Source organism: Vitis riparia, chromosome 5 (genome assembly GCF_004353265.1).
Source record: "Vitis riparia cultivar Riparia Gloire de Montpellier isolate 1030 chromosome 5, EGFV_Vit.rip_1.0, whole genome shotgun sequence".
NCBI classification, from domain to species: Eukaryota; Viridiplantae; Streptophyta; class Magnoliopsida; order Vitales; family Vitaceae; genus Vitis; species Vitis riparia.
In genome coordinates this window covers 17305963-17330086 of record NC_048435.1, presented here as the reverse complement: position 1 = coordinate 17330086, position 24124 = coordinate 17305963, and the positions used below count along the sequence as shown (strand labels likewise).

General features: G+C 36.8%; 1 protein-coding gene across 1 annotated transcript; it reads right to left on the bottom strand.

The window, feature by feature from the left end:
* Nucleotides 1-7318: 7318 nt before the first annotated feature.
* LOC117915221 lies at nucleotides 7319-17623 on the bottom strand. Its single transcript, XM_034830784.1, has 3 exons — nucleotides 17270-17623; nucleotides 17039-17119; nucleotides 7319-7429 (listed from the first exon to the last, which is right to left on the bottom strand). The coding sequence occupies exons 1-3, from the start codon at nucleotides 17621-17623 to the stop codon at nucleotides 7319-7321; spliced, it is 546 nt and encodes a 181-aa protein (XP_034686675.1).
* Nucleotides 17624-24124: the final 6501 nt, after the last annotated feature.

The following is a 24124-nucleotide window of genomic DNA, read 5'->3' as shown; positions in this document are numbered from 1 at the left end:
AATTTCGCAGCCATATTACACGCCTGCGAAATCCTCCTGAGTGCTTCCAGATATTTGCGACCGACATTTTTAGATATTTTGCTTCAGATATTTGATGTCTAAATCCCCATTTTCTCCTTGTAATCCATCAATTATAGGATTCTTTAGTTGTTAAGTAAGAAGAAAAGGGTGAATAACCATATGTATATTGTTCTTGTAATTTTCATAAAAGATATCTCGGGAACTTGTTCTCAGAGAGCATCAACTTTTTGTATAGTTGGGAAGGAAGTAAAATACAGAGCTTTGCTCTGCCTTACCTACTCATTTTGATTGTATTTTTTCTTACTAGCCAAACAAGATTTGAGGATGTTTCCTCAGAGAATGGGTGGCTAGACTTTTTGTTTATTGGAGCTAAGGTAGTTGGGTAAGGTACCGAATGCAATAATGGGTAGTTTTATGGTTTCAGTTGTTAATAAAGAGAAAGTGTAATCTGTTTATGGTTTCTAAACCATGAACATCATCAGAACGGGAGACAAATCCTAATAAAACATCAAATGAAAGAGGTAGGTCCACAAAGTCGGACACTCCCTCAACTAGGCCAACAGGGCCTCAAATAAATCATCAACTACTATAGTATCCTCTGAGAACTCTAAAGCAGGAGCAGACTGGATTTTCTTAGCAACCTTGATGGCGGACACCCTAAAAAGATCAAATGGTGAAGCAAGCTCGAGCTGAAATATCTCATCAATCTAACCCATACTCATCGCGAGCATCTCATCAATGTACTCATCATGTAGAACAACTTCATCCACCATGTCCCCAATCTCGGCAAACATCCCATGCTCATCGACCTCGTCTTGGAAATAGAGTGTCCCAAGGCTCATACGATTTGGAGATGATGGGGTAGTGTGGACTCTCACCCGATCCACCGGACCGGCACGACTCACTTTTAAATAAAAAGAAAGAATGAAAAAGTTTGTGTTTTCCAGTTTTGAAAAACCCGCCCCCGGTAAGGAACGGTGTTGTATGGAGTCATCACTTACTTTTTATTTTTATTTTTAAAATGGGGAAAATTAAATAAGAACAAAAACCCCTAATGACCCTAGTATGGAAAAAGCGGTCTGCAAAAACTAGATTCTGGGTCCGGGGATCAGGTTACCCATTGGGAAGGTACCTCATGCGAGGTAGCACCCCTCTAGGCCCGGAACTCGGTCTCTACTAATGAATTGGGTATGTGGGAGCATATGGGTAAAAAATGAAACCCTAGGCTAAATAGATGTCATGAATCACACAATCCTAATTAGTATTTGGCATGCATATGAATTCAACCAACCAAAACAATGGGTGCGTACCTGTGGTCCCCAGCCAAGCGCTTGCATAAAAGGTCAGCCAAACATAGATAAACACATAACAAACATTCAAGATTAAGCACCATGCATGCATATGATTCAACAATCAAAACCAACGATTCATACCTGTGGTCCCTAGCCATGTACTACAATAGAGGGTGAGTCAGCCACACAACATGTATTCAAAATCAAGCATCAAAGCTTGCCAAAAAGGAAGATAGCTGGTTGAAATGAGGTAAGGGACTCCTCAAATGTCATACAAATCGAACTAGACTCATCTAGACCACACCACCCATAACTTCAAAATTGCCCATACTAACTAAAATCAAACACTGACTTAAACCTTCAAGATGGCTCACAAGTGCCCTATAGCAAATGGGTTTGAGCCCCAATGGATACGGGCTCGAAAAAATGCCAAAATCGAGGGCTACCTAAAGTCCTCCAGCAGAACAGGTTGAACTAGTTCTCAACTGGTACAACCTATTGAGAAGAATTCCCAAATTTTTTTAGAAAACTCCTAAATGAGTAAGGATTCAAACAAAAGTAACGACACTTAATTCCGAGCCCGGACGAATGAAAACCAGACAAAGAAAGGACAGGTGTTCCTCATGGCTAATAGAGGCAGCCAACTATGGTGCTGAACTGGTTGAACCGGTTCCCAACTGGTTCAGACGGTTGATAAAAAATCCCAAATTTAGCCAAAAAGTTTCTAACTGAATAAGGAAACAAACACAAGAAATGGTTCTCAATTCTGAGCCCGGATGAGTGAGAACCAGACAAAAAAAGGTCAGGGGTTCCTCATGGCTGACAGAGGCAGGCAGCTATGGTGCTGAACCGGTTGAACCGGTTCAGACGGTTGACAAAAAATCCCAAATTTGGCCAGAAAGTTTCTAATTGAATAAGGAAACAAAAAAAAAACGGTTCTCAATTTCGAGCCTGGATGAGTGAGAACCAGACAAAGAAAAGTCAGGGGTTCCTCATGGCTGACAGAGGCAGCCAACTATGGTGCTGAACCGGTTGAACCGGTTCCCAACCAGTTCAGACGGTTGACAAAAAATCCCAAATTTGGCCAGAAAGTTTCTAACTGAATAAGGAAACAAAAAAAAAATGGTTCTCAATTCCGAGCCTGGATGAGTGAGAACCAGACAAAGAAAGGTCAGGGGTTCCTCATGGCTGATAGAGGCAGCCAGCTATGGCACTGAACCGGTTGAACCGGTTCCCAACCGGTTCAGACGGTTGATCAAAAATCCAAAATTTGGCCAAAAAGTTTCTAACTGAATAAGGAAACAAACAAAAGAAACGGTTCTCAATTCCAAGCCCGGATGAGTGAGAACCGGACAAAGAAAGGTCAGGGGTTCCTCATGGCTGACAAAGGCAGCCAGCTATGGCGCTGAACCGGTTGAACCGGTTTAGCCGGTTGATAAAAAATCCTAAATTTGGTCAGAAAGTTTCTAAACCATTCATAACCAATAAAAAACAATCATGTGTGGCCTTTATTACCTACACCCAAGCAATATAATCTTCATATCAAAGGAAATAAAAGATGATGCGGAAGGAGAAAACGCATATGAAGAAGATGAAGATAAACTGTAGGTAAAAAAAATTCAGCCTACTTACCTCAGAATTTCCACCAAATATGATCCGTGTATGCCGATGATGACTTCCAAAAACTGAGATTCTGTAGCTCTCTTCTTCAAAATAACCACAGTGCTGAAGCTTTCCCCCACGCTCTTAACTCAGAAGATGCCCTGACCTTCTGTTTTTCTCACCAGCAAAATATCCCCTCTCCAAAGTGCCCTCCTTTTTCTTTTGCCCTCCTACCTTCTCACCTTTTATACTCATACCCCTCTCAGCATTTGAGCCTCATGGGTTCCTTCCCCTTCAGCACCGAAATCCCTCCATCAGCATGGAAAACACACCCCCCATTATTTCTCTTGCACTTACGAGGCCAGCTCACTCCCTTCAGTTTTTAGCTTGCTTCACCACCAATAATCCATATGGATTCGTGGTGGGCTGCAAGGAACCTAAACCAAGGCCCAAAATGGGCCCACAACATTGCCCAAAACCGATCTGGAGCTTATGGGCCTGAGCCATGTAGGATTTGGGTCCCAAAATTACCAAAATCAGTGTTTTACACCAACTGACTCGATAAACCGGCTGAACCGGATGCCAACCGGTTGAACAGGTTGCAAAAAAATTTTGAAAATTAGACAGAATGTTCCTGGAAGAGTGAGGAATCCATAAAAAAAATGGTATGCAATTCCCAGTTCGGAAAAGGGAGATATGATCAAAATAATTACCAAAAATCAGTGTTCTACACCGGCTAACTCGATGAACCGGCTAAACCGGATGCCAACCGGTTGAACAGGTTGCAAAAAATTTTGAAAATTTGATAGAATGTTTCTGGAAGAGTAAGGAATCCATGAAAAAAAAACTGTGTGCAATTCCGAGTTTGAATGAGGGAGCTATGATCAAAACAAGCCCGAGTGCTCCGAACCTCAACATGCCCCTATAAACTCCAACTAAGCTAAAACATCGGGATGACCCCACTTCCTTCCTATAGGGTGATGTGAACGAATAGGAAAATGGCCACGATGACCCTCCAAAATGAACCACATACGCACCACAATGGACCACAGACAAGCCCACACGAGGCTCGGACACCGACTAAGCCCAAAAGGGGCCCTAGTGGTGCCATATGAGAACGATGGGTGCAGGTGACACCCAAAGGATAAATGTCAGTGTCGAGGGACAAAATTGAGGGTCTACAAGTAGCTAATGCAGAAGCGGAAGTGCCAGGAGCTGCATCACTCAACCACAATGGATGGACAAGACGCTGAAGCTCGGCCTCCTGAACAACGTTGAATCCATCAATAATCCCACTTGAATGTGTCTGTAGCTCCGATGCCCTCACAAAGTAGTCTACCAAGCTCATATTGTATGGGCAAATAGGATAGTCAAATGGCATGTGAGTCAATTGGGCTCTCACCCTTTCATTTCGCAATTGCACCATATATCAATAATCGACCTCAGTAGGAACAAAACCAAGACTGAAAGGAGTATCGTGATCAACTGCGACAATGAACTCTCTAGAGCCATGCTAACGACGTCTAGACCTAAGCCTAGTAAGAAAGACATAGACCTCATCATGTCCAAAACCACTATACTACCATACTCATTAAAAGGAAATGCCACATGATCTCTATAGAATTGCTCAACCTCCACAGTCTGTATCTCATCAAAGGTGAAGCCAGTCAGAAATAGGTCGTCATTGTCGTGACTAATCTCTAATACTGACTCGGAAGTAGAATAAGTGTCTCTAGTAGACTGTATAGTAATGAATCCACCCTCATGTATGAACTTCACCTTCTGATAAAGGGAATATGGTATGGCTCCGGCTCTATGGATCAAAAACCAACCCAATAACAGGTTAAAGGCTATGGTCCTCAAAACGTGAAATAAAGTAGAAAATGTGACCAGGCCTATTTTCAAGTCTAATATCAACATACCTAAAACTTCTCTGCGTGTACTGTCATAGGCTCGAACTATCTGAGAATATGGCTCAAATTCTAAAGGTCCGAAGTTGAGAGCGACTATTGTAAAAGAACAGATGGAACTCGATGCCCATAATAACCAACAAAAATTTAGAGAGGTAGAGTATGGTTAAAACCTCTAAGGGGTAGATCATCAGCAGAAAAGACAATGCATGTGACCCTGTCAACTGTCAACATGTGGACTAATCCCTCAAGAGAGGTAAATGTCTCAACTCATATATGACTCAATGCCCTGACCAGTGCTTCTCAATGGGATGTAGATGGCGCTAAAAGACTCCAAATGAAGATGTGGGTCTGAGTGCTCTCAAGCTGCCTTAACATCTCATCATCATCTCGTTTAGTCTTCTCTCGTTTGGTCTTCTCTCGAGTGGCATCACTCTCTAAAGGTCTAGCAACTTTGGGAGGTTGTTGTCGTACCACTCTCCCCCCACGGTTAACATATTGAACATCCGAAGCAACCGTCTCATCAGGATCTCGACTCAATATAAATGGAGACTGAATGTTATAGCATGGGTAAATCAACAACCCAACTGTGGTCAACTACAATGGTGGCGTGTCAAGGACCAGTCTAAATGGTGCAAATGCTTGTGACTCTGAGATCACTCCATCAACCTCATAGCTCTCTTCCACTACTATGGGCTCCGACTCATAATCATCCCAACTCAGTATGTGAATGTGATCATTAGGCTCAGTGAAATCCATGAAATGTATGCCATCGGCCGGAGGGGGAACCACGTGTGTAGTATGGGCCGGTAATAGGTTAGTAGTTACACTCGGTTGACCCAAGTGAACTGATTACTACTCAAAAAAAGCATATTTTAGATAATAATTCTCATGAGTTTCACATCTTTTGAGTAGTAATTATGCCTAAAACACTCAATTAACATGTTTTTGCCCTTGCAAGAGTTACTAACAAGTTTTATGAAGTTTTGGAGTCATTTCAAGGTATGATTTTGATAAATTGGTGACAAATGAGATGAATCAAATTGAAGAAAACAAATAAAGTTGATGATGATCCAAATGCATAATGAAAGAAGCAATGCAATCGGTTTGGATTGGGATTTGGAGCTTAATTGAAGGTGGTGGAGATGGATTAAAAATGAAGAAATGGGAGAAATTGCAAGGAGGAGTCGGAAAAGCATGTTTTTCAATTTCGCATGACCATGCGAAATTTTCGCATAGTCATGCAAAATGAAACAAAATAGGCTTGGCTGCAGCACATAAGGGAAATGTAAAAAGTGATTTCGCATGACCATGCGAAATTTTCGCACAGTCATGCGAAACACTCCAGCAAAACGAAAATGCAGCTAATGGACTTTCCACTTTGCACCATCATGCAAAATTGCTAGGGGCTCATGCGAAAATGCATTTTCTCCAAATTCCTTGATGAAGAAGCCTCCGGAAGACCTCTTAGATGATGCCAAGTGTCCACTTGACCTTGGCCTATAAATAGAAACTTGATTGACTCATTTAAAGACTTTTGATACATTCTAATTGTAGAACTTTTCATACTTCTTCTCTCTATATAATTCTCTACTTTCCTTCAGTTTCTCTTATTTTCTCGGTAGCCAAACATGTCTTGTGAGATCAAATCTCCAAGCATGAGTGGCTAAATCTCGTTTTTCTCGGAGGAGGGAAGATCTAGAGGCAAGATCTATGGTGAATTAGAGAATTGAGCTTGAATTGCAAAGGTAATTTGATCCAATTGATTGATTAATTGAAATTTGGGGATTTTTCTCTTCAAATTGTCTTGGATGATTACTACAATGCAAGCTAGGTAGATTCATCAAATTCTTAATGTTAGATTTGATGAGATTGAATAGTTGCATTGTGTGAATCATCGGAAGATAATTTAAGATGAATTGAATATATGATTCGAATTGATCTCTTGGATTAGATTACTTAATTTGAAGAGAAATTAGATCTAGACCTAAAGCTAAATCAAAAATCGGTTTAGATGAAAATTTAGGTTTTCAATCTAACTTGATGAAAATTAGATCTCAACACCTATTCACCATAGAAATTGCTCTCTAGAAAATCCTAACTCCGAGAATCTCACATCTTATTAATTTTCTTCTCTTTTACACTTCATTTTCCTCTCAATTTGAGTACATTGTTATTTTGGAATTTTATCATGCAATTTCAAGTCAATTTCACTTGATCACAATCATTTCTTATCATCTCATTCAAGCCTTAATTACCAAGAATAATCCATCCTTGTGGACGATACCTAAAAACCACTATACTATAGTAGTTTGTACTAAAACCACTTTTTGATCGGGTACAAATTGCTATAGAAGAGTGAATTAGGTAATAAATTTTGTTTTGATCCAATAAATGACAAAAATCCGAGCGATCATGAACCACACCCTGATCAATAAAATCCTAGATGGCCTTCCTCAGAGTAGTACAACGACCAGTCTCATGCCCTGCCCCTTAATGGTATGCACAATGTAAATCCATCCTGAACTGTGGCGGGACGAGTTGAAACAACGGCCTAGGAGCAAGAGCTGTCAATAACCCAGCCTTTGTGAGCTTCTGAAGAGCCTGACTCAACGACATACCCCATTATGAAAACTGTCTCTACGTCCTCAAAGCAAAAGGAGCGGAAGTCTGTGGAGCTCTAGATCTAGGATATGAAGTTGGGGGTTTCACTGCAAACTGTGTTGCATTGCATGGTTGCACTGGGGCAAGATATGAAGTGGGAAGTCTCTCTGTGCCCTGTGCGACATAATAAGGCAGTGCTAATGTGGGAGACAAGTAGGTTGATCGTACAGCTGAGAAGGTGCTCGTGGTCTATACTGCTGAAGTGGTGGTGGGTAGTAGACTCCAAAAATCCACCCAACTATCTGATAGCGCATAGGAGGTTTCAACCCTGCTGAACTGATAACACCAACATCTCCTGATCTCTATCCTCCTAAAGGCTTATTTCCCTTAGAGTTAGTAGGGGAAGACTTGAACCATAATCCTCTAGCTATGCCCTCCTCTATGTCGTATAAAGCTTGTACCAAAGATCCAAAATCCATATGAGGAAATCCCATCAAGTGCCTAGCAAGTCGAGGCTGCAAGCTCCTCAGTAGGAGATAAATAACCTGTGAAATCTTCTCCCTCCAGCGGGAGATAAATGAGGTGATTCACTCATTTGGCCTTTACCTCAAAGCCTCTAACTCTCTCCTTGAAACATCAATGACAATGTTAAATGCAAACTGTCTAAAAACTCTTGGGCCAAATCATCCCAAGTCCGACGGCGTGATACATCCAATGAAGCAAACCACCACTATGTCGTACCACTCAAGGACATAGGGAAAAGCATAACCATCTAGGCCTCATCCAGACCATGGGCCCTCATAACCGTACTATAAAGCCTCAAATGGATGTAAGGACAACCAATGCTTGTGTATCTCTCAATCTCAAGCATCCTAAACTTTGTCGGTAAACTAGCCACTGGTGCTCCATCAAAATCCTCTCAAATAATAGCTCCATCTGAAGCCCTCATCTGCCTCAACCTCTACTCAAGTCTATCCATATGTGCATGTGGGTCCTATAAGGTCGGGATGGGCAATGTGTTAAGAGGCGGGGCAACCTCGATCTTACTATGCAAAGTGAAAGGTATAGCTTGTGGTACTGACTGACTAGGTGGAGAAGGTAGTGGCACCATAGGGTCATACTATGCGTTATCCTGAGGCGAGACCTACTAGGCCTTCTGCGTATCTATCATTTGGCAAAGGCCAGCTATAACCTCCTGAATCGAAGCCATGGCTGAAGCAAACTAATCAGCGGTGACCACCTGTGAATCCACAACTCTCTCTAATCTAATCTCTAGTCTGACTAGTCTAATACTGTAATCAATCTACCTCTAATTCTGATCCAAGAAACTAAATCCAGATCGAATGTATCAATACTCCTACAATAGTAGAAATACTAGATAAGATACGGTGTAAGGGAAACTCTACAAGGAATGTCTATCAAATATGCCGAAAGGTAACCTGGAAGTAATCAAACTAATATCCAATTCTGAGCAAATATACAAGAGATTACTACGAAGATAACTAAACCTATCACTACTGACACGGCTCTGAAGACCCACAGATGCACCCATATGTAGGAAATGAAATCCTGATCGAAGGATCTAAGGTTCAACCTAAAAGGTTAAAGGTGACTCTAAAAAGAAAAGAGGTGGACTTTAAAGGATCCCTAGCAGAAACGATCATATCCTCCGGCGATACGCAATCCTCTACACACCTCTGAAGAGACGGGGCGCCTCCATGAAAGGTGGTCATCACCTCCACACATGCACTACCTCGACATCCCAGGGGGGTTTCTTATAGTGAAAGCTCTTGCAACTCTTAGCACTTAGTAGTCAACGAAAGTGCACAGTGAGTGGTGTGGGTGCAACTAAAAACTCTATGAAGCTAAAGCAGAAAATGAAACACATTGGTCACACAAATATCCTTAAATCTAGCTCTGGGCTATACAAGTTTTCAAAAGTCAGACTCCATTCAACATCAATGTGTCGGCCATCTCCAAATGCTCCCAAACATAGATATAGCCCATCGTTAGACCCTATTCCTAATCACTAGCTCGGTCGAAGAGCAAACAAAGCAACAAACCTCATATCAAATACGAGATCAAGGGAAACTAGTTCGATCGAGACTAAGAACTTGGAGATAAGAGGATAGGTGTGTGTTCCATACAGATAAGCAACTCATGCAATCACACAGAATGAGAGAAGTCATGCAACAGACAGTCATGCAAAGCATATGTATATCACTCATATCTACACATAAGCTAAGCAGGAACATGATAATCGAGATGAATATCTAGCAAGGATAGCATGCTCCATGATAATCAAGATAATATACAACCAAGAAAATCAATCATGTCAAGATGAATGAGATAAGTAACAAGAAGAATGTACATGTCAAGGTGAGCAGAATAATCATGGCAAAAGCATTATCGATCAATATCATCAGCATGCCAATGTCACAGATAGATATAACAATCAAGCATAGAAAATCACCACATCAAAATCCTCAATATGCTATGATCACTCAAGCATAGAGAAGCATAAAGGAAAGATATCCATTAACTGACTAATCAAATGCCACATTTGCCTCAACTTGAATTCAAGTTTGACCCTTTACTTTTCCCCAATGGAGTTGCTATTTTATGGACCCCGTATTTTAGCACGATGTGTTCCTACTCGATGGCGAAACTCATTTTTTATTTGTTTAGTGAAAATTTTGATTTTTTTTTAAAAAAAGACTTGGAGTCGCCACTTATTTTTATTTTATTTTTGAAGGGAAAAACAAAATAAGAAAGAAAAACCTTAAGTGTGACTCTTGAAGGAAAAATAGGTCTGTGAAAAACTGAGTCTGGGTCTGAGGGTCAAGTTACTTATTAGGAAGGCACGGTGAAAGACCGTAGCACCCCTCTAAGCCTTATAATAAGGTCTCTACTAAATAAGGTGAAACGAGTGCGGCAATTGATAAGGAAAGTAATGGATACCAATGAAATGATCAAATAATAAAACGAATCATGCATAAGAATAAGCAAAGTGAGAGTGAGATTGTACCTTAGCAGCAATTCATAGTGCGCTATCATGGAAACATGATTAGTTGAAGTATAAAATTATCACATGCATGTCAAAGAGCAAGACAAAGATCAGGCAATATTTATGAAGTATAACAATTGACAGTTAGAAAAGAAAATTCATATGTGTGGCCCCCACCAAAACCCAATTTATCTTGTATGAATTAGTCTCATAAATTCCATTATTTTGGAATTATGAAAAATTCATTCTTGCTTATTTAAAATCAAGAGAAACAAAAAAATTATTTTAATATCAAAGAAAAATGTATGAAGGTGGTTGCCTGAAAGAAAAATGCAACAAGTTTATTAAAAACGAGATTTTTGTGTCCCGGAACCTTAAAGAAAAATGAAAAGTGGTAGAATTAAAGAAACATTTGAAAACTAGAGTGAAATTAAAACTATTTAAAAGAAAACTAAAGTTTTGAAATTTATTCAAAAATTGAAAGCTTGAAAATTATTTGAAAATTGGCGTTTTGAAAATCAAATTCAAGAATTGGAATTTTGGGAATTAAATTTGAAAGAAATTGGAATTTTGAAAATTATTTGAGAATTGGAGTTTTGGAAATTAAATTATGAAAATTGGAATCTTGGAAATTATTTGAAGATGGAATTTTAAAAATAAATAAAATGATAATAATAATAATAATAATAATAATAATAATAATAATAATAATAAACAATTGCGAAAAGTGGAATTTTGGAAATTGGAAAGTAAATTTGGAAATTGGAATTGTGAAAATCATTTGAGAATTGGAGTTTTGAAAATTAAATTATGAATTAGAGTTTTGAAAATTAATTGAGAATTGGAGTTTTGAAAATCAAATTATGAAATTTGGAATCTTGGAAATTATTTAAAGATGGAATTTTAAAAATAAATAAATAAAATAATAATAATAATAATAAACAAATGTGAAAATTGGAATTTTGGAAATCATTTGAGAATTGGAGTTTTGGATAAATTTGAAAGAAATTGGAGTTTTGAAAATTAATTGAGAATTGGAGTTTTGAAAATTAAATTATGAAAATTGGAATCTTGGAAAATTTATTTGAAGATGACATTAATAAAAATTAAATTTGGGATTTTGAAAATTTTATTTGAAGATGGCATGAAAAATTGAATTTGGAAATTGGAATTTTTGGGAGATTGTTTGAGAAACGATTTAAAAAAAAAAAAAAAAAACTTTTTGGTCTATTAAGGGGTCTACAACGTGTATATTAAAGTTCAAATCCAAGCCACTAAAAGTTTATGATAAAATTTGAACAATTGAATAAGAATACGAACAATAATAAGAAGAAGGTACAACTAGTAAAACATATATTTTGGTTATATAAATATATATATATATATATATATATATATATATATATAGTGAAAGAATTTGGGTATAAAGTAATACAGCCTAAATTACATACATGGCACAAGATGATTAGTTCTATTTTACCAACCCATGTGCAAGATGGTGTAAAATATGAGGGATACATTTGATTGGTGGGATAACATTGAATAAAATAAGTTAAGTTTGATTGGTTGAATAGGATTAAATAAGACATAAATACCCTCATGTCTCTTGGATATCATATCCAATAAAAATGGTATCTTAAGATATTATATCTAAGTGAAAAAATTATATATATATATATATAACAAAACATTTTATCACATTTCAACATCAATATTTTTTAAAATAAAAATATATCACATTCCTATTAAAAAAAAATGAAATCTTTCTCATTTTTAGTATTATTTGAAAATCATTTTGATAATTGATAATTTCATGTCCATTTGAATATACGTCTTGGTATTGTTTTAACAAAACATAAAAATAGTGGTAAAAACCTTATATAAAAAAAGTTGAAATTCAAATACAAAGAGTATAAATTCAAATTATATTTTTTAAATAGTAATTTAAATAAAATTAAATCTTGAAATACCTTAAAAAATTTTAAATAGTTTTCAAAAACCATTAGCTACATTTTAATAGAAGGCTCTAAAAAAAATTCTTGTATTTTATATAATAAGTTACTACTAGATATTGTTTTTAAAAATAGAAAATATGAAATGTATAAACTAAGTTTAATTTTTTATTTCTTTGTTAATAACATTGGTAATTAAAATATTTAAAATTTATAAATAAAAATTATTACATTATATTTTTGAATATATAAAAGCATTCTATTTATATTAAATAATACTACATATTAATATTATTTTATGTTCTGTTATACACATTTTCAATGCCTTTTTTCTTTTTTTTTTTGTTGGTAACTAAAAATTTAATTTTTTTTAAATCAAAATTTGTTGTTTTAAAAATGAGTAATATAAAAAAAGTAAAAAAATGATAAGAAAATTTTCCTTTTTGCTTGTGATGACATCCATGTCCTATAGACAATGGCATCTATGCTTATGATGACATTTTGGCTGCCATATCCATTTGCATTGGAATTAGAGTCCAATTTTCTTTTTTCTTTTTTTGTTTATTTTTATTTTAAAAAGAAGTCAATGTTTTTCTTTTACATTAATTGAATAGTTATGGAAACCCTCTTTTCTGTTCTGGCAGCCCATGTATAAGAACTGTATAAAGGCTGGAAGATGATGATTAGTTTTATGGTGGAGAGTATGCACTAGCCCAGGTCTTTTCTCTTATCTCCCTTATTTAGTTAAGTGGTTATAGAAATTGCTTTGCCCAGACCCAAATATTTAGTCAGTTGAGAGGCCAATGTTGGTGTAAGAACAACATAAACAAAATTTAAACAATAAGGAATATGTAAAAGCAAAAAATTCTTTATTTTTGTTGAATGATTGATGGTGTTATTTCCCTTATTATGTTGTTGTGTGTGGTGGATAAGCAAAAAAGTTTTCACCCACTCATTTATACCGGTTTCATCTTTTTCATGATTGGTGGTGTTATCTCCATTATTGGGTCCGAATTCCTTTTTCATGATTGGTGGTGTTATCTCCGTTATTGGTCCTGACTCCTTTAATGATTGATAATGTTATCCCCGTTTCATTGAGGATTATTTATTTGCTCTTTGATATGGATTTTTCTTCATGCTCATTTAACATCTCATCCTTTTTTTGGTTATTAAATCAAATTTTATCAATATTCTTCATCAATCCCTAACTCATCATCAGTAGTACTTTGACAATTTCTCAATTTCTCAAAGGGTTAGATGACATAAATAAAAAGTTTAGAGATGCTCTTTTATTGATACAAATCAATTTTTTTTCCAAAAATTTTATTTTGATTTAAGAATATAAATCACTTACATTCAAATGAAAAATTAAAAGATTATTTTTAAAATATTTTTCTCAAAGATAATTTATGTTTAGCAAAATAATATTTCAAATTAAGAAATTTTAGCTTTTTGAAAAGTACCATTATTAAAAATTATTAAATACTAATGATCTCTTTTTGCATTGTCTTCATGGTAAGTATACCCTCATTTCTTTTTTTCTCTTTATTTTATTTTATTTATTGAATCCCTACAAAATAATTCAAATAACTTTTGATACTCATATTTTCTTGGTTCTAGAGAGTTAACATTTCTCTCCTTTGGAATCCGACATCATTAAGAGTATTTTCTTAAAGCATACGTGCCACTAATGTGATCTCATTTTCCATACAAATTACAAATAATTGTTAGAAGTGAAGAACTAAAGGTTGTCCCTTTGATCTTGCATGGCTGTTTTGGCAGTAAGCATGCCAATTTTGGTTGGAATGATGGCTTCCATCCTATAAGCAAGGGCAAAAGGAGTGGCTTTGATTGGCCATCTAGATGTTGTTCAATAAGCCCATAAAACTCTAGGCAATTCGTCTACCTATTTTCCTTTTACTCCTTTCAACATTTTCTTTAATTCATTCAACAGGGTTTTGTTTGTGGCCTCTACTTGTCCGTTGCTTTGCAGATAGCGGGGTGTTGAGTACAAATTCTTGATATTTAGATCTAAGCAAAATATTCGAAAGATAGCGCTATCAAAGTAGGGCCCATTATCCGTGACGATTGCTCGTGGAATTCCAAATCTGCATACAATGTTTTTTTAAACGAACTTAGAGACATCTTTGTCTTTGATACTGGCACAGGCTTCTCCTTCCACCCACTTGTTGAAGTAGTCAGTTGCAACGAGCAAAAACTTCTTTTATACTACTCCAATGGGCAAGGGGTCGACTATGTCCATTCCCCATTGCACAAACGACCAAGGACTTATGATTGGGTTGAGGGATTCCGAAGGTACACGAGAAATGGGAGCGTGTCGTTGACATCGATTGCATCTTCGGACATAGCTTTCAATGTCCTGCTTCATGGTGGGCTAATAGTATCCTTGCATGTAGGCTTAGTGAGCCAAAGTTTGTTCGTTTAGGTGATTGCCACATATGCCCTCATGGAGTTTGGCTAGGACATACTTAGCCTCTGGCTCACTCAAACACTTTAGGTATGGGCCTCTGAATGATCATTTATAAAGTTGATCATTAATTAAAGTGAAACGTGTTACTTGTATGCAGAGTTTGTGTGCTTGCTTCCTGTCTTCTGGTACATCTCCTGTTTGGAGGTATTTTATGAAGTTGAACATCCATCCTGAGTCTGTTTGGCCAATATTGCATACTAGACCGAAAGTGATTGAAAGCACGACTTTGAGGTAGATGAGCAACATTATCGTCCCATTTATGGGAAGAGTGGCAGCTATCCAGGCTAGTGCATCGACCTTTCCGTTCTCATCTCGTGGCACCCGTCTGATGATCCACTCGTCTAGTTTTTTTTTAAGTGTTTTTCTACCATGGCGAGGTATCAGGCCATACATTCATCATTTGCTTCATACTCTCGTTGAATCTGCCCAACAATTAGTTGAGAGTAGCTCCTGATTTCCAACTTGGTTGCGGTTAACATTAGGGCGAGATCTAGCCCAGCTAGCACAGCTTTATATTCTGCCTCATTTTTGGAAGTCAAGAATCTAAGACGGATAGCTTGCTCTATTAGTTTCCCCGTTGGTGACTGTAGGACGAGACTTACTCTGGATCCAAACACCCTGGACGCTCCATCTATATGAAGTATCCACCATTACTTTCCAGGGCAATCGATGGCACGTGTTTGTTTTTGAAGGAGTTCAACTATAAAGTCGGTCATAACTTGCCATTTTCAGGATAACCGCGATTGATACTTGATCCCATACTCACTCAACCCGATTGCCCATTGCAACATCCGTCCGAATAGGTCCGGCTTATGCAAGGTGACTTAGAGCAGCTGGTTTGTAAGTACGGTCACTTGATGAGCTTGGATGTATGGGAGGAGCTTTCGAATGGCACTCTTTAGTGCTAGAACAATATGCTCTACTTGGGAATATCGTGTCTCAACATCCACCATTGCTTTGCTCACATAATATATGGGTCTCTGCTCCTTGTCTCATATATGCTGAAACAGGATGGCATTGATAGTGCAATCGAATATAGCCAGATACATGTAGAGTTCTTCGTCAGACTTAGGGCTGCTTAGAATGGGTGGTTCAGTGAGGTAACGCTTGATTGCCTTAAATTTTTGCCTATACTTATCTATCTAGCCAAACGTTCTTACCACCTTAAGTGTGAGGAAGAAAGGTCGTGACTTATCTATGAAACGAGCTATGAAATGACCTAAAGGTGTGAGACGACCTATGAGGCATTTCAATTCCTTTTTACTATTTGGAGTGGGTGTTTCAAGGGCGGCTTTCACTTGAGTCGGATTAACTTCAATTCCTCTTTAGGTAACCATAAACCCTAAAAACTTCCTTGCACTGGCGCCGAAGGCACACTTAGGTGGATTGAGCTTTATGTTGTATACCCACATTAGACAAAATTCTTTTTCCAAGTGCTGGATGTGCTCAGTTCGAGTCATGCTCTTTACAACAATGTCGTCAATGTAGACTTCCACGGTTTGGTCAATTAGGGGCTTGAAGATTTTTGTCATTAGTCTCTAGTAGCTAGTGTCAGCATTCTTGAGTCCAAACGGCATGACTCTGTAACAATACAGTCCTTATGCCATGACAAAGGTTGTTTTCTTCTCATCTAGTTGGAACATATGGATATGGTGGTATCTGAAAAAGACATATAAAAAGAAGAGCATCTCATGCCCAGTAGTGGTGTCGATTACTTGATCTATTCAAGGCAAATGAAAGTTATCACCTAGGCAAGTGTCATTGAGGTTGGTGTAATCTACGCAGACTTGCCACCTTACATCTTTCTTTGGGATTACCACCACGTTCACTAACCAATCTGGATATTTGACTTCTCTGATGAATCCAACTGCCAATAGCTTGTCAATTTACGTCCTGATGATTTTTTGTCTGTCCGGATGAAAACGTTGGATCGTCTATTGGACAAACCGCAAGGTGGGTGAGAAGTTAAGCTTGTGGGAGGCCACAGTCGGATGGATTCTCGACATGTTTGAGTGAGTCTAGTCAAAGATGTCCTTGTTGTGTAAGGAACTGGTGTAGGTGATTTGATCTATGTCATATGAGAGGAGAAGTGGTTGGAGCAGATTAATCGAGGGTGGATCTTTCTCTGTCGAACTCAATAACTGCTATAGTTTCCTTACATTCGATGGCTCCGGAGGCGTCTTCTCATTGATCGGATATCCAGACTCCAACTCCACCTGATAGTATTGTCGCACGGCTAGCTGGTTGCCAAGAAGATCGACTCATCCCACTTCTGTGAGGTAGCTCACCATTTGATGGTACGTAGAAGGAATGGTTTTCATTTTGTAAAGCCATGCACGCTCCATAATGGCATTGTATGGAGACAAATTGTCGACCACCGAGAGTCATACGTTCATTGTGATTGGGTCAACTTGGAGGAGAAACACAACATCGCCTAGGAAGGTTGTTGTAACTCTATTAAATCCAGATAACAGACGTCTTAGATTTTCTAGGGCAGATGGCAAGTGGCTTATTTGCCTGTAGGTTGACATTTGCAAGAGATCAGTTGAACTACTTAGATCAACTAGGATTCTCCGCATGTCAAATCCACCCACTCCCAATGTTAGGATCAAGGCGTCTTCATGCGATTGCAACACCCGATTGACATCTATTGGAGGGAAAGTGATTGTGTCGTCAATTGAATGCACACTTCCTTCAATGAATGTGCGCTTGATGGAGTTAATTCGTTCTCTTATAGAAGCCATGCGGAGCAACTTCCACCTTTGCCGCCTAGAGCTATGCTTGTCATCTATCGGACTTCCATGTATATAGTTAATGATAGCTATGAGAGTTGTCAGAGATGCAGGGGCTTGGATGACTGCCTCTGGTGTTGTCTCGCTTTGCTTGTTGGTTGTACGAACGTACTGCTTAAGGTGCTTGGCCTTGATGAGTTTTTCCACCAAGTAATGCAGACTCTTGCATTGTTTAGTGGTGTGTTCGTGATCCTTATGGTAAGAGTACTTGTTCTAGTCCTGTCTAGCTGGATCTGTCTTAATTGGCTCTTGCCATCTAAAGTCATATAGGTTACGGATATGTTTGCTAAAAAAGATGCAAAGCCAAGGCCACTTCATTCGATCTTACTGCTACAAGAATTTGACTTGGAAATCAAAGACAAGAAAATAACCAAGAATTTAGTTGCAAATCATTTTTCTCAAATGGATCATGTGGAGCCTACTGAAGAAGTTGATGATGATATTAATGAAAGGTTTCCTGATGAGCAACTTTTTGCAGTTGAAGATGCGCCATGGTATGCAGACATTGTCAACTATTTGGCTAAGAAGATATTGCCTCCCAAGCTTACTTATCAAAGGAGGAAGAAGTTTTTCTTAGATCTCAAGTACTATATATGGGATGATCATTTCCTGTATAAGCAATGTGTCGATCAAATAATCAAGAGATGTGTGTCAGAAGAGGAGATGAAGAGTATTCTGCATCATTGTCATTCCCATGAAGTTGGAGGACATTTTGGAGCTACTAAAACTACAACCAAAGTTTTACAATCAAGATTTTATTGGCTTTCTCTTTTTAAAGATTCATTTAATTTTGTTTCCAAGTGTGATAAATGTCAAAGGGTTGGGAATTTATCTAGGAAAAATGAGATGTTTTTAACAAATATTCTAGAAATAGAATTGTTTAATGTATGGGGTATTGATTTTATGGGTCATTTTCCATCCTCTTATGCTAATCGTTTTATTTAGGTTGTTGTAGATTATGTTTCCAAATGGGATGAAGCTGAGGCGTTGCAGACCAATGATGCTAGGGTGGTGGTTAAATTTCTTAAGAAGAACATTTTTGCAAGATTTGGTATGCCAAGAGCTATCATAAGTGATAGGGGATCTCATTTTTATAACAGTCAATTTGAATCACTATTAGGTAAATATGGAGTAACACATCGTATAGCTACTCCTTATCATCCGCAAACAAGTGGTCAAGTTGAGGTATCTAATCGTGAGCTCAAGAGAATCCTGGATAAAACAATTAATTTTTCTAGGAGGGATCGGTCAAGTAAGTTGGATGACGTTTTATGGGCTTATAGAACGACATTTAAGAAACCTATTGGGATGTCTCCATATCAATTGGTTTATGGTAAATCATGTCATTTTCCGGTTGAGTTGAAGCACAAATCATTTTAGGCTGTTAAATTTTTTAATTTTGACTTACGAACTGCAGAGGAGAAGAGATTGTTACAATTAAATGAGATGGAGGAATTCTGTAATAATTCTTATGAGAAGGCTAAGACTTACAAGGATAAGGCAAAAAGATGGCATGATAAGCATATTCAGAATTGCGATTTTAAAGTTGGTCAACAAGTTTTTCTTTTCAACTCACGTCTCAAGCTTTTTCCTGGTAAATTAAGATCACGATGGTCTTGTCCACTCATAGTTAGCAAGGTTTTACCATTAGGAGCAATAGAAGTTCATCATCCATCAAAGGGAATTTTTACAATGAACGGGCAATGATTGAAGCATTATTTGGGAGGCAATTTTAGCACTGAAAGGGTGTTCTTTGTGCTTTCAATTCCAAAGTAGAAAAGTGAAGAAAGTCTAACCAATGATTTGAATTTTAGCACTTTTCGGGAGGCAACCCAATTCATTTTGAACAATTTTTATTTTCGAATTTTGAATTATTTTAGTTGTTAGGATTTTTATCAATTTTATTTTTATTTTGTTTCAAATTTAATTTAGTTAGTGAATTTTTAGAGTTAATTGTTTGGTAGTTTAAGATTTATTTTTATTTTTAACTACTTTTCCTTTATTTTTAGAAGAAAAATGGCATTTTACATACCCAATGAAAGGCGTCGCGATTGACTCTTCAAACGCTACATCATGATAAAACCCGAGCTAAACCGCCGCAGCGGATAAGGCTTTGTGTCGCAGTGGTCACCCCTAATTGAATTTATCTTGTAAAAATTAGGGTTTTGCACCGCGGCGAAAAGACTTGAGTGCCGCTGTGCGATGAGTAAGTGGGTGTTTTAAAAGGGCCATCTTCCTTCATTTTTAATGAACAATTTTTCTCATTTTCTCATATTCTCTTCACTTTCTCTCTATCTTTCGATCCTAATCATATTTTAACTCAGAATTCTTTGTTTTCTTTTGGGATTACTCACAGTTTTTAGAGATTTGGCAAGATTGAAGATTCATTTGGTGTAATTTTGGAAGGGAAATCGCAAATTCAGTCTATCTTCTTGTTGGGTCGCTATTTGGGGTGATTGTTTCTACCTTTTTGCTGTAATTTGGTAAGGATTTCTACTTTTGATTTTTGTTTCTGTGATTTGCTATTGGATTGAAGATTGTGTTGAATATGGATGCATCAGGTAGCAAGAAAAGGAAGGGCAAGGGTGTGATACAATTTGATAAAACCAAATTTGTTAGTGAAAATGCCCAGAATAGATATCATGACTCTGTTTCAAACCAAAACCCGATAGATGAGAGGGGTTTGTGTGTAACTGGAATAAATTGACCAACCATTACTGCTAATATTAGGGAGAGAAAATATGATGATTTTTATGCTCAACTTCTAGCTACTATCATTCTGGTTGTTAGGGAATTTTATGTCAATGCGCCTAAACAACATCATCGAAAGGTATTTGTGAGAGAAAAACAAGTAGGTTTCGGTGGACATGCTATTAATGTCTTTTTCAACTTGTTTGATATTGAGAATGATGATTATACTGTTTCCCTTAGTGGAGAAATTGATTATCAAGAGGTATTGAGGATTATTACAGTTCCGGGCACTCAATGGAAGATGTTGGATGATGAGCTGGTCACCTTCCCAAGTATTGGGTTAACTAGGGAATGTAAAGCTTGGTATTATTTCTTGGCAGTGAGGTTGATGCCAATGAGACATTTTAGTGACATTAATAAAGAGCAGGCAGTGCTTCTTTATTCTATTGTTACTTGAAAGTCACTGGATTTGGGGAAATTTTTATCATCTCATATCATTCAGTGTGCTAAGCATTCATCCATGTCCTTATTTTATCCGTCATTAATTACTGCTATATGCGCTACTAGTGGGGTCCAATATGGACCGAATGAGGAGGCTTTAGCTCCTATGTCAGAAATAACAAATAATAAGGTGCAAGAAATGAAGGGGAATGATAGAATAGGGTCGGTTGTTTAGGGTTCACAGGTAAGGCAACAGTCTTCTTCTTCAAGACCCCTTACTATGGTCGAGCTTATGGAAAAATTAAAAGGTCAAGTTACTCATCAGGGTGAGCAGCTGCAATAACTAATTGATTATCAGTATTCCTCCAATAATTCTATTAGAAAGATGATGAGGTTGTTGGCAATTGGAATGGCGGTGGATATGTCTCAGCTCCCAACTATGCCAATTTTTTCGGGTCATCCATAACCAGAGGAGCATGCCTCTTCAAAGCCAATGGAGAATGGCGGAGATGTTGGTGGTGATGAGGATAATGATGAGGAGCTACAATAAATTTTTATGTTTTATTTTCTGTTTTTTTTTTAAGTTTTTATTTATGTTTTATTTTATTTTATTTTGGTTTGTATAAACTAAGTTATGATTACTGATGTTAGCAAACAATCTTATTTGGTCACAAGAATTTTTCTTCTTCTTTTTCTTTTAAGACACTATTGAATGAGAAATGAACAATTTTTTCAATGTGTCCCAAAAAATTCATCAAAAAGGCGGTTTTTCTTTTTCTTATTTTTTCCTTACTTTATTTTCTTTTGTTCATTGAGGGCAATGAAAGTAATTAAGTTTTGGGAGAACGATTAATTTCTTTTGGGTTTAGCTAAGTTCAGTTAAAAATCTTTTTGAAACTTCTTGATTTTTTAGCATTATTTTTTTGTTTTTCAAGTTGATTCATATAGTCAATGATTATATATTGATTGCTATGATGTGTGGTTGTTGGGATGGAATATGATATTACTTAGATTTGGAGGATAATTTGGATGTTTGTTCTGTTTGGATTTGAGATTTGATGTTGGTCTAGTATCGTGATTTTGATAACAATCCTATTTTGTATGCTTAGAGACATTTTATTTAGACAATTTTGGATGATTAAAGATCTCAACAAACTTTATAACTTGGTTAATTGTTACTCAAAGCAAAATCATAGATTTTTCATGTTACTTAGGTGATGATTTAGGCCATTTTTGGATCGTTTGAGCTTTTCTTACCTTACCCAGAATATTTTATCCACTATTTACCTATTTGAGCCCTTTTATGTAATGTTATCCTTATTTTTCCTTCTTTAAACCTATCTTCCTACCTATTTTAAGCCTAAACACTTATCATTACCCTTGATGAAAACATTTACATGTTTGTTATTTATTTTGTTTGAGAGCAAAAATATTTTATTAAGGAGGAAATGATGGAAAATTGTATTATTAACCCTAGCTATAATAGAGAAATAAGTTTAGGGTTTTGAAGAATTAAAGGAAGAATGTGTGCAAAAAAAACAAAAAAAACAAAAAAAAAAAAAGGAAAAAGAATGGCATTAGTGGTGAAATATTTGAAAAGTGTTTATGAGCACGAAAGAAAGAAAAAGTATGAAAAGTTTCAAGATGATATGAAGTGATGTTAGTATTAAAAGCTCTTGAGTCTGTTACATTTTGTTCAATTGTGAGTGTTCTCATTCTTTGAATTTATCCTTTCCATTCTTTTTGAGCCAACAACTTAGCCTAACATTGCAAGCTTATTAAAGACTTTTTGATCTGAGGTAACATGATGAGTCTACATTAGTGGAGAGTGACAAGAAAGCCAAGCCTATGAGATTTGATATAATACATTACTTTTTAGAGGTCGACTTTATCTATAATTGTTTTTATAAAATTATTCGGGTTGTATAATTGATTGTTTGAAAGGTTGCTTACTTGGATTTTTCGGAAGATTGAAGGTTTGAATGGAATGAATGTCTGAGTGACCCTTCTAATTTTTGTAATGTTTTATAGATTCTTAACGACTTTGTGTTATTAGTAATTTTTTAGACAATATTATGAATTAAACTTGGCGAATGAATTTGATTCTGGAAGTTTGAGAAGTTTTGAGTCTTGATTTAGTTTGTGATTTAATTGTTTTTAGGATAGTTTTAGGTTAGATTTTATTTTGTTTTTGCTCGAACACTAGAAAAATGTTGAGTTTGGGGGAATTTGATAAGTCGATTTAGAGCGACATATTATCTATAATTCAACTTGATATTTCATTAGTTTAAGAGTAATTTTATCTCAACAATCATTATTTTTATTGTTTTAGGTCTCAAATAGCCAAGAGTACGAAAATGGAGCAATACGAGGCAAAACTAGAAGAAAAATATGAAGTTTGGCAAAAATGTGAAAACCCCACAACGGGAGCTCTCAAGCGCCATGGCGGCCTCTTATGTGACATTTTTCGTAACTCACCCGAGAGAAAAGCGCCACGGCGGGAAGGACTTAAGCGTTGCGGTGCATGCATGTGGAAAATCATAGTTGGGGACCCGAGACAAAACTGTCGCGGCGGGAAGAGCTTGTCTGCCGTAGAGCTCGAAGGAATTTCAGAAATCCTGGGGACCTGAGACTAAAGCGCCTCGGCGGGAGGCATTGAGTGCCGCGACGCGATATTTAAAATTTGAAAATTATTTGTTCTTATCTCATTCTGTTTAGATCCGAATTAGGTGGGACTTTAGTTTGTGATAGCGAGGCTATAAATAGACGGAAGTAGGGTTTATTTTGGGGGGTCTCGGAGAGACTTCGGAGAAGAGAGAGAGCTTGGAGATCAAGAAGGTGATTGCCTTCTATTTTTCTAGTTTATTCTTCCCATTTCTTTATGATTGTAATTTAGGATGTTTGTTCATCTTAATATGAACTAATTTCCTTTGTCTAGGGCTGAGATGTAGCTCAATCATGATTTATGTTTTTGATTAGTTTAATTTAATTCTCTGTTTTGCATCAATTTATTTGTGTATGTATTCTTCACTTAAAAGCTCTTAATTCTTAAGGGCCCAAGTTTTGATTGAATTTATGATTTAGGTTGATAACGAAAGTTAGAATCTAAATTAGATCCATAGAATATATTACGTTAGAATGAATGAATAGTAGAGATACATTACCATGTTCTAAGAGATTAACAGTTAAATCTATAATAATTCCATAGATCTTAATTACTCCTTTAAACTTAAATTCACATAGAGCTATGCTGGGTTAGTAATTTAAGGAGCAATCTAATATATTTCAAGAGAAAATATTGGTTGGCTTAGGGAACTAAAT

What these genes read in the sequence shown, in the direction of transcription:
- LOC117915221 (XM_034830784.1), bottom strand. Translation starts at nt 17,623, where the DNA reads ATGGCTTCTATAAGAGAACGAATTAACTCCATCAAGCGCACATTCATT. An exon ending in TTGACCCAATCACAATGAAC is followed by an intron (nt 17,120 to 17,269) that starts GTATGACTCTCG and finishes CTTGGCAACCAG; the next exon opens with CTAGCCGTGCGACAATACTA. An exon ending in CGCCTCCGGAGCCATCGAAT is followed by an intron (nt 7,430 to 17,038) that starts GTAAGGAAACTA and finishes TCGTTGAGTCAG; the next exon opens with GCTCTTCAGAAGCTCACAAA.